The 11,687-nt window shown below is 48.5% G+C and overlaps 1 protein-coding gene across 1 annotated transcript in view; it reads left to right on the top strand.

Moving 5' to 3' along the window:
- The first annotated feature begins 801 nt into the window (after window positions 1-801).
- The window catches only part of C1QL1 (complement C1q like 1), a 46,289-nt gene continuing 35,403 nt past the window's right edge, over window positions 802-11,687 (top strand). The window contains exon 1 of the mRNA XM_081166862.1: window positions 802-1,522. Within this exon, the coding sequence (XP_081022988.1) occupies window positions 914-1,522 (609 nt within the window). The 5' untranslated portion in view covers window positions 802-913. The remainder of the gene's footprint in view (window positions 1,523-11,687) is intronic.

Raw genomic sequence — 11,687 nt, 5'->3', positions numbered from 1 at the left:
TCACCAAAGTCCCTCTAGCCCCTGGAGATACACTCCCCTCGACTTTAAGTGGGTGCTGAACATAGCAACCACCAGAATCAAATATAACAAGAACAAGGGAGGCGACCTCCTGCCCAGGGACTCCTGTCCTAACTTTCCCCGCTCCAGCGTCCCTTCCTCGGCCTTAAAGGTGGGGAGGATGTGGGGTGGGGCGCAAACTCTTCCCCCAAATGCCTCTTGCGTCTCCCTTTCAGCCCTATCATCTCGCGTTCCCTTTCTCTCCTCCCCCCTCCAAGGGGGTGGAGGAGGATGGAGTGAGGAGGGGAGGGAAGCGGGGAGAGAAGAGAGAGAGAGAGAGAGAGAGAGACAAATCAATGATAGCATCTTACTAAGATGTACTGAGCACAGAGAGAGAGAGAGGAGCTGGAAAAAAAAGACCTCTCTCTTTTTTCCTCTCCTTTCTGTTCTGCTGTTTTCTTCCCTCTCGGGGTTTTTCTTTCTTTCTCTCTCTCTTTCTCCTCTTCCCCCGAAAAGAAGAAAAACCCTTTTCCATGTGGAGCATAAAAAGGCCACCCCAGAGCATCCCGTCTTAAGGGTGATATTTAAGAAGACCGGGAACAAGGACTGCCTCGGTTTTTTACGCGCGCTCGCGCGCTCCTCTTTTCTCCTCTCCACCTAAAGGGGGATCCTCGGTTTCTTTTCAAGTTTCTTCTTCTTGCCTCTTCTGCTGCTGCTGCTGCTTCCTCGCCCCTCCTTCCACCTCGTCTGTGGTTGTTTTGTTTCGGTTCCCCCAAATTATCACCCTTTATTTCTCCTCGCCAGGTCGCCCGGCCCACCCGTCACCATTTCTACCCCGGGGAGGCAGCGCGTCCAGCCCCTGCAGCGGCTGAGCCTCGGGCGCAAAACTTTGGTGGCCGCGGCCATCGGGGTGGTGATGATCCTGATCTTGGTGGTCCTCATCCCGGTGCTGGTCAATTCGGTGGGCATCGACGGGCACTACGAGATGCTGGGCACGTGCCGCATGGTCTGCGACCCCTACCTGGCCAAGACCACCAGCGCCAGCGCCATCCGGACCGAGGCGGGAGAGACCCTCGCCGGCAGCGGCCACGCCGGGCTCCCCGCGCCCTCCACGCTGGTGCAAGGGCCGCAAGGCAAGCCCGGGAGGCCGGGGAAACCCGGGCCGCCGGGGCCTCCGGGTGAACCGGGCCCACCGGGGGCCATGGGGCCCCCGGGGGAGAAAGGGGACCCCGGGAAACCGGGCCCCCCTGGCTTGCCCGGGCCGGGCCTGGGCAACGGGGCCATCAGCACGGCCACCTACACCACGGTGCCCCGCGTGGCTTTTTACGCAGGCCTCAAGAACCCGCACGAGGGCTACGAGATCCTTAAATTCGACGACGTGGTGACCAACCTGGGCAACAACTACGAGGCCACCACGGGCAAGTTCACGTGCAACATCCCCGGCACCTATTTCTTCACCTACCACGTCCTGATGCGCGGAGGCGACGGCACCAGCATGTGGGCGGACTTGTGCAAGAACGGACAGGTAGGGAAGAGGGCTGGGGGGGTCTCTCTCCGGGGTCCTGATGGGGGTGGAGGGAAGAATCATGCGCTCCCACATTACGCAGTGTTTTAGGGCAAGAAGACGCCCCTCCGCAGATTATGCTTGCAGAAATGAAATTGGACTGTCTACTCAAAAGCCCCCAAAATATCAGCACCAACCGTGGCTCAGTTCTGCGTCGGAAGATGGCTCAGAATCCTTCAATCCCCTTCCCAAAACTTAATGCTAGGATTGTAGAGTTGGGTCATCCAGCCCAACCCCCTAAAATCCAGGGATGCCAACTATATCATCTATGAAACCTCCAAGTAAAGGAGGCTTCACCTCTTGTTGGGAGTCTGGCGCACTGTTGAACGGTGTCAGAAAGTTCTTCCCGGTGCTAAGTCTGAATTTCCTTTCTTGTAACTCAATTCCGTCATTCTTCGGGTATTCAGCTGATCAGATAATATAAATAATCAGGGACATGGAAGTGTTTCAATAAAGAGCCGAGTGGATCGAGACCAAAAAGTTAATTCGGTTACACTTATTTTATTTTATTTTTTAAATGGTTCTTTTCGTTTGCCCTTCACTTGCTAAGATAACCCTTTGTATGCTCGGAAACCTGCAAGGTACCCTTAACTTATCCAGGTGTGCATATGTGATGAGGAAAGGAGCAGTCCACTTTTCCCAGAGTTTGGAATAGTGTGTTGTCCATATCCATTTCAATGTTTTGTAGAAGTCTAATATCTACCTACCTATCTATACACACACACACACACACACACACACACACACACACACACATATGGAAGTTATAGAATCGTAGACCGGCAGTGTGGTGGCAGGGACCCTGAGGGTCACCTAGTTTAACCCCCTGCAATGCAGGACTCGAACCCACAACCCTAAGATTAAGAGTCTCATGTGATGTACTCTTGAGTAGATGCATAGGATTGTGTTATTTGTTCACTAGCAATCCCAGCCGTGGAGGGGATGTTTCCTATAGGCTTACAGACCTTCTGAGATAACTGCCCTTTCATGGTGGAGAGGGGGTGCTTTTTCAAAAATGCCACCGCACTCCGATTAAGTTAAGGAGGGGTGGTCCGTGATATACATCCTTACCCACCCTCTCCAAACGCTTCTCAGGGAAGAATGGTACCCCAGAGCATCTTGCCACTCCCCCCCACCCAAGCCTCTAATGCACAGATATAGATAATTTTCATCCTTCAATATTTAAGCAGCAGTTTGTGGCTCGGTTTCCTTCCTTATGTCGTGTCCCCCCCCCAAAAAAAAAAACTCATCTGAAAAGTCTGCAAACTCTAGATCGGGAAATCTTATGCCACTGTATAATTGGTTAAGTCCTTCAGCTGCCACAAGACTCTTTCTTGGCTGTGCTACGACCGACTAAGGACTCCTGCCCTCTGGAAATTCTTCCTTTAGGAAGATTTCTCTTATGCACACTCCCCCAATAATCTGCAAATAAGAGGGATGGAAAAGGAAAGGAAGGAGGTCATTGTCAAGAACCCTTCAACTCTCCTATAGGACTCCCTGCTCTTCCTGAAGCTTCCTGGGAGGCAGAACTGATGCTTACTCAGAAGTAAGGCTCACCCGGATCTTAACTCCCAGGCAAGTGTGCACTGGATCATAGCGGGATCCTGTGCATTCCTACTCAGGCAGAAATCCCACAGAGATCAAAGAGACACTCCCCCCCCCTTGGGTTGCAGCTTCAGTCAATTTCACTGAGCAAAGAAGAAATCCCTTTAAACCAACCATTTCCTCCCTTACTGACCCTGGGAACTCACCGCATTTCGTTCTTAATATTTGATACGTATGTCTCTTTAATTTTAAAAGAGGAAGATGAATGTAGCTTGGGACATAAAGCTCAGGAATCAGTTGATATGTGTCCCTTATGATTAATTTTTTTTTTTTTTAGAGAGAGAGATAGAATCCTTTGGGGATATTTGGATATCTTCCCCTACTTCCTAGGATATTTTGAAGGGAGTCTGGGCTGTGCAGATTTTTTTATTTTATTTTTTAAAAGATATGCATACACTTAACTTTGACTTAAGATGATGGAAACTAAAATTCAGATTGGGCTGGCCCCACCCCCGCCTCCCTCATCAGCTCCTTCTTAATCAAACCATCCCTTTTGTGATAGCACTAGTTAATCCTGCCAGAGGGAGAGCAGGGAAGGATTCTTGACGCTTTCTAATTGAATTTCATAATTAAGACCGGCCTCCGCAGAAACTGCTTTTCATGTTGAATCCAGTTACAGATCCATCTCTGTCTCTTTTTGTTCATATGCCTCCTCCCCTCAGTAATCACTCAGCAGTGCTTAAAACACACACACACACACACACACACACAGATGCCACCACATACACAAAAGCCCACCGTCGTACTCAGAAAATAAAATTTAAAACCCCCCAAATTAATCCAGAAGAAAGGGCCACAGACCTTAGTTGTGTGCTCACAATTGCTAGTTGGAGTTGGAGTTTGAGACGCCACTTTCGCCCATAGGTATGCATTGCAATGCTGGAGAAAATTCCCCTTTTGCCATCTTGATTGTGAGCTACGAAGGGTAACTAATCTGCAATACGATCTTGAGTATATATTTGTGTGTGCCGTGCATAGCTGCCTTAAAAGCAGCTGCTACTTATCCCTATTTTATTCTTATTTGTCCATATTTATTTATTTGGATAAATAAGAATAAATTAGGGATAAGTAGCAGCTGCTTTTAAGGCAGCTATGTGCAGCACACACAAATATATCCATATTTATCCATATTTTTGGATAAATAACTTTGCGGCTATTTATTCGTCTTTTCAAGTTTCCACACTGGGGACAGATCAGGAGGATTTTCTTCAGGCCAGATGTTAGCGATAGTCTTATATATACAGCTTGAAAATTGGATAGTTTCCAGAAAAAAATAAAATCAGAGTTAAAACACAAGGTGCAATATTCAGAAAGGACGGGATCTAATATTCAGTCAGTGCACAATACTTGCTGCTTTGGCCTTCCAAAATGATTCTGGTATTCCACTTAGACAAATGTGCCAAATTGCCCAAAATGGTTTGAGAATTCTTTCCTCTCCCACAAGAGGAGTATGTAATGTAGAACCAAACTTAACTATACACACACAGCGACGTTTTATATTAAGGCACGCACTAGGAAAGAAAGACACCTTGCCAGTCTCTGATCTCGAACCTTCAATAACGTCAATGCTCAGCCCTGGACTAAGTGAACAATACAGTGCCTCTGAACATGTGTCAAGTGCAGTTCTCATGCAGCTGAGTAATCACAACCCAAACACACACACAGTGTCACACAAATGGGAGAGGCTGTCGTCGTAGGAACAGAGACGGCTGCCTTTGTTGTTGTTTAGTCGTTTAGTCGTGTCCGACTCTTCGTGACCCCATGGACCAGAGCACGCCAGGCACTCCTGTCTTCCACTGCCTCCCGCAGTTTGGTCAAACTCATGTTCGTAGCTTCGAGAACACTATCCAACCATCTCGTCCTCTGTCGTCCCCTTCTCCTTGTGCCCTCCGTCTTTCCCAACATCACGGTCTTTTCCAGGGAGTCTTCTCTTCTCATGAGGTGGCCAGAGTATTGGAGCCTCAGCTTCAGGATCTGTCCTTCCAGTGAGAACTCAGGGCTGATTTCCTTAAGAATGGAGAGGTTTGATCTTCTTGCAGTCCATGGGACTCTCAAGAGTCTCCTCCAGCACCATAATTCAAAAGCATCAATTCTTCAGTGATCAGCCTTCTTTATGGTCCAGCTCTCACTTCCATACATCACTACTGGGGAAACCATAGCTTTAACTATATGGACCTTTGTTGGCAAGGTGATGTCTCTGCTTTTTAAGATGCTGTCTAGGTTTGTCGTTGCTTTTCTCCCAAGAAGCAGGCGTCTTTTAATTTTGTGGCTACTTTCACCATCTGCAGTGATCATGGAGCCTGAGAAAGTAAAATCTCTCACTGCCTCCATTTCTTCCCCTTCTATTTGCCTGGAGGTGATGGGCCCAGTGGCCATGATCTTCAATTTTTTTAATGTTCAGCTTCAAACCATATTTTGTGCTAAGGGCTCTGGGGTTTCGGCGCTCATCTCGCTTTACTGGCCGAGGGAGCCAGCGTACAGCTTCCGGGTCATGTGGCCAGCATGACTAAGCCGCTTCTGGCAAACCAGAGCAGCGCACGGAAACGCCGTTGACCTTTCCGCTGGAGCGGTGCCTATTTATCTACTTGCACTTTGACGTGCTTTCAAACTGCTAGGTTGGCAGGAGCAGGGACCGAGCAACAGGAGCTCACCCTGTCACGGGGATTCAAACCGCCGACCTTCTGATCGGCAAGTCCTAGGCTCTGTGGTTTAACCCACAGCGCCACCCGCGTCCCTTTAAGGGCTGCCTTACACAGAGTCAAATCATTGGTCCACCAAGCTTAGTAAGGGCTGCACTGATTGGCAGTGTCTTTCCAGACGTTACCTGGAGATGTCAGGAATTGAACCTGGAACTTAAATACCTGTAAATACCAGTTGTCGGGGAACAAGAGCAGGAGAGGACTATTGTCCCTCTGGCCCTGCTGGTGGACTCGGGCGTCTGCATTGAAACAGGACATTTGGCTCCTAGGCCTTCTTATGCTGTCATCCGGCTGCTCCTCTGCCTAGACAGGTCCAGATCTTGGCTGTGAAAAGTTTCTGCAGGTCTGAATCAAAAGGTGTCAAGGCTGAGGTTTAGAAGCGCTACCCTTCTCAACTTTGGATATGAATTTCGTGAATACAGGTGGCCAAGAAACTTCACGGAATCGCATAGTTGGAAGGAACCACTCTGAGGGTCATCCAGTTCAACCCCCTGCAGTTCAATGATCTTTTGAACCCACAGCCCTGAGATGACCAAGCCTCATGCTCTATCTATTGCAGGAGCTGTCCCAGGCCGCCCTAAAACTTGTGGGAGGCTTGTAGCCACTGGCAACCTGATGGCAGTACCAGACGGTGTGGCTGGCTTCCTTTCAGGTCGCTGAATAGAATAATAGAATTGTAAAGGGACCCCTAGAGTAATGTTTGATATATTATGGTATTTTAATTTTTTGTTGGAAGCCGCCCAGAGTGGCTGGGGTATAAATAAATCATCATCATCATCATCATCATCATCATCTAGCCCAACCCCCGGACGTCATGGTTCTCCATACAGTGCTATTCAATACAGTGGTACCTCGGTTTACAGACGCTTCAGGTTACAGACGCTTCAGCTTATAGACACCGCTAGCCTGGAAGTAGTACCTCGGGTTAAGAACTTTACCTCAGGTTGAGAAATCGCGCCATGGCGTCAGCGGGAGACCCCATTAGCTAAAGTGTTACCTCAGGTTAAGAACAGTTTCAGGTTAAGAACGGACCTCCAGAACGAATTAAGTTCTTAACCTGAGGTACCACTGTGTATCCTTCTTATGTCAAGGTGACAGGGCAGGGAGAAGAGAAGGCTCCATCTTGGCTGCTCCCTGCCCAGTGGGATCTAGTTAAAAGGCAGCCATGCGGACTTTAAAGAGTTTTTCCGCTAGGGTGTTCCCTGAGATGTTCTGTCTCGTTTCACGGGGCCTTTTAACTATCCATTGCTGATCTATTTCCAAAAGGGCAGCTGCGTTGGTTTGTCGCAGCACAAAGCAGCAAAGAACCTTGGGGTACCTTAAATACGAAGGCTGTGTACGTGCCATATTTAACACATATTTAAAGCATGTGGCTTTCTCTGAGGAATCTCGGGAACTGTAGTTTGCGAAGGGTGATTTGAGTGGATTTCGTAGAATTGTAGAGTTGGAAGGGACCCCGGGGGTCCTCTAATCCCGCCCCCTGCAATTCAGGAATCTTTTGCCCAACGTGGGGCTCGAACCAACTACCTTGAGATTAAGATTTGGTTCCTTGTATTTCTGTGCTGCTTTTCACTCAGAGGAATCTCGAAGCAGCTTACAAGCAATAAGTGACATGAACGTAGCAAAGCATGTAATAGAACATCACCAACACAGCACAGCTGATATAAAATAACTAGCAAATCACCAATGAAACAATTGCAATCCATAAAACCATCTTTAACGAAACAGCAGCTGAAATGTAAGCTAAGCATCACAATTACAGAAAAAGCTGTGTTATATGATTCACAATAACGACATTTATAATCAGCATGAACAAAATAACAACTAACAAAAATAAGCTAAGCACTGGGGTGGTGGAAACTGTAGTTCCCAATATTCTTTGTGGGGCGTCATGTGCTTTACATGTACGGGGTGTGCACAGCCAAGGCTTCAGCAGTAAGAGGAGCCAGAAGTTCAAGCCTGTGGGGAAAATGATCTCCAGTCCTAGAAGTGTTAGAGAAAGCGATGAAAAATATGCACTGTTCACATGCTCAGAGCACTCTCCTCACTATGGTGTTGCATCTTCTGAGCCCTAGCATTCAAAACAGGTTTTTGTGCCCAAATTTAAGGCCCAAGGAATTTTCCAGGATTTATGAGGGTTCTTTGCCTTCTCGCTGGGTTTGGTCCACATAAACAGGTTTAGACCTCATATCCCAGCATCTACAGTGAGGCAGTCTAATCGCATGCTCCAGGAACGTAAGCAACAAAAGATGCGCGAAGGCTTCTTTGTGCACGGCACTCGCTTATTTCCCTATTCATTCCCCTTGTGTACACAGAAAAGGTAGCATTTCAAGCAGGGGTGGCGCTGTGGGTTAAACCACAGAGCCTAGGACTTGCCGATCAGAAGGTCGGCGGTTCGAATCCCCGTGATGGAGTGAGCTCCCGTTGCTCAGTCCCTGCTCCTGCCAACCTAGCAGTTCGAAAGCATGTCAAAGTGCAAGCAGATAAATAGGTACCACTCTGGCGGGAAGGTAAACGGCGTTTCCATGCGCTGCTCTGGTTCGCCAGAAGCGGCTTAGTCATGCTGGCCACATGACCCGGAAGCTGTACGCTGGCTCCCTCGGCCAGTAAAGTGAGATGAGCGCCGCAACCCCAGAGTCGGCCATGACTGGACCTAATGGTCGGGGTCCCTTTACCTTAAGGGAGAAGTCAGGAGGTAAGATAAGGCAGTGGTTTTAAAGTTTACGGAATCCTTTAGACATTGCCTCAGCCTACAAGGAAACCCTGTGTGTCAGCCATGGAGCCATGGTGCCAGATCTGGTGGGGGGAGGGCACCTGTGGCCCCCTAGATGTTGTCGGACATTTCCCATGAGCTCCAGCCAGCAAAGTATTCAGTGGTCAGGGATAGTGAGGGTCAGCTGCAGGCTCCTGTGTAGCAGAGGATTCTGGGAATCACAGGTGAGCAAAGCTCTCTTGTGTCACTGACGTCTCACTTCCTACGGGCATCTGTTTAGGCCACTCTGAGAACTACTCACTGTGAGAACGAATACTCCCAGGGGTCAGCAAACTTTTTCAGCAGGGGGCCAGTCCACTGTCCCTAAGACCTTGTGGGGGTCCAGACTATATTTTGGGGGGGAAAGTGAACGAGTTCCTATGCCCCACAAATAACCGAGAGATGCACTTTAAATAAAAGGACACATTCTACTCATGTGAAAACACGCTGATTCCAGGACTGTCCGTGGGCCGGATTTAGAAGGCGATTGGGCCAGATCCGGCCCCCGGGCCTTAGTTTGCCTACCCATGCTTTAGAATACCAGGGTCAGGTGGCAGTGGCTTCAGGAGAGATCTCACGAGATCTCGCCAGAAGCCACAGTTGCACAACCCTGTTAGGGGTTGATGTCTCATGGGATTCCGCCGCCCAAGGCGACCGATTCAATCTGCCTCATGGGAGGGCCGGCCTGATGGTCAATCCTTTATCCCAGGAAGCTCTGGGAATTGTAGCATAAAGTCCCTTCCCACATACTCAGAAGGGCTAGCGTACCATATTTTGAAGGGAAATAATACACAATAGCTAACATACAGGCGGGCGGCTCTCTGTAAAGTCTAAATTTGCCTAAATTTTGTCCTTTCTCAGAGTGCCATATGACCAAAGTCCGCTCCTGCTGTTTGTCCCCCATACGTTATATAATAGTATATGGTCATCATAGTTAGCAGCCATTGATAGCTTTATCCCCCATGAATGTGTTGAATGCCCTTTTAAGGTAATCAAAGGTATGTCTAGACGTTCCAGACATAAGGTGGAAACAGCATAAAGAGAGGGGGATTATGGGGCTGTTTTTGTTTTCGTTTTTATTATGTATTTTACGTTTTTATATTGTGATTTTAACTTGTGAACCGCCCCAAGACTTGCGGGTATAGGGCGGAATACGAACAACAACAACAACAACAACAACAACAACAACAACAACAACACTGTCAATTAGGGAGGGAACAGACCTTGGATGGTTGAGGGTGGCAGAACTGGAGTAGTGAAGGTCATAATCAGGTATATAACTGGGAAATAAGAACAAAAAGATGAGGAAAGGGGAGTTTTCCTTTCGGAGGGGGGGCAGAAGGGGCAGAGTCTTTCTCCATACTCTCCTACCTGTTTTATCATCAGCCTCACCTTGGGAGATGCTGCAATACCTGTTGATGCAGTGTTGCAAAAGATGCTCTTTGAGAATAGTCTGCTCTTATTACCTTTTTCTCCACAATGCACAGTGTCACCGAAACCCACCCCCTTCTCTTGGAGGAAAAAGAGAGAGAGAAATAGTCAAGGAAAGAAAACAGCATGTGATTTTAAAGCACAGATTCTCAACTTTTAATGGGGATGCTCTGTCACACCTTGAATGTCACACCTGATTTTTTCTCTCAGTGTCAAGCACTAGAGAGAGATGGGGGGGGGGATTAAGGATCTCTCTCTCTGTCTATATATATATGTGAGTCATTTTGTAGATATGGAAAGTCTAAAAGGCCGGCAGGCTCTGTGACTTTAAATATTTAATAACTTCCCAATCAGCAAATGTATTTTTCTCCTCCCTCTCTTCTCAATTTCCCCCTCGTCTATTTGCATTTGGAAGGCTCAGTTGTGCACCCCAGAAGACAAAAGGAAAACCCGTCAGTCGCTGCCCATAGGGCAGAAGAACCATTTGCTATAGAAACCTTCCCTTCCACCTCCCAGGTCTCTGCCTGGGGTTTCTTGGGTCAGAAGAGCTAAACAGCTTTCGGCTAACTGCTCAGATGACAATATATTTTCCCAAGCAGATCCCTGGTGCTTGGGATGCAAACAGAGACCGTTCCAGGAGACAAGGGCAGGAGACACTCCTTCATCTCCTTAAGATCTTGGCAACAGGGTTGCCAACTAACTGGAAAAAGTGACCCGGTCTGGCTTACTCTTGCACCCTTTAAGAGCTGCTTGATGTGCAGAACTCGGAAACCGAGGCTTTTTGCTGGTACAGAGATCAGCATGTTGTTGTTTAGTCGTTTAGTCGTATCCGACTCTTCATGATCCCATGGACCAGAGCACACCAGGCACTCCTGTCTTCCACCGCCTCCCGCAGTTTGGTCAAACTCATGCTGGTAGCTTCGAGAACACTGTCCAACCCTCTCGTCCTCTGTCGTCCCCTTCTCCTTGTGCCCTCCATCTTTCCCAACATCAGGGTCTTTTCCAGGAAGTCTTCTCTTCTCATGAGGTGGCCAGAGTATTGGAGCCTCAGCTTCAGGATCTGTCCTTCCAGTGAGCACTCAGGGCTGATTTCCTTAAGAATGGAGAGGTTTGATCTTCTTGCATTCCATGGGACTCTCAAGAGTCTCCTCCAGCACCATAATTCAAAAGCATCAATTCTTCGGCATCAAGAATTAGCATAGTAGCATAGTAAAAAGGTAAAGGTACCCCTGCCCGTACGGGCCAGTCTTGACAGACTCTAGGGTTGTGCGCTCATCTCACTCTAGAGGCCGGGGGCCAGCGCTGTCCGGAGACACTTCTGGGTCAAGTGGCCAGCGTGACGAAGCTGCTCTGGCAAACCAGCACCAGAGCAGCACACAGAAGCGCCGTTTACCTTCCTGCTATAAAGCAGTACCTATTTATCTACTTGCACTTAAGGGTGCTTTTGAACTGCTAGGTGGGCAGGAGCTGGGACCAAACGATGGGAGCTCATCCCGCCGCGGGGATTCGAACCGCCGACCATGCGATCGGCAAGTCCTAGGCGCTGAGGTTTTACCCACAGCGCCACCTGCGTCCCGCATAGTAGCATAGTCACCTGCTAATACAAACAGATTGAGCTGCTTTCGAAAAGCATAGGCAC

The sequence above is a fragment of the Podarcis bocagei genome (assembly GCF_964188305.1).
Source record: "Podarcis bocagei genome assembly, chromosome: 13".
NCBI lineage: Eukaryota > Metazoa > Chordata > Lepidosauria > Squamata > Lacertidae > Podarcis > Podarcis bocagei.
This window is presented reverse-complemented; position numbering and strand designations above follow the sequence as displayed.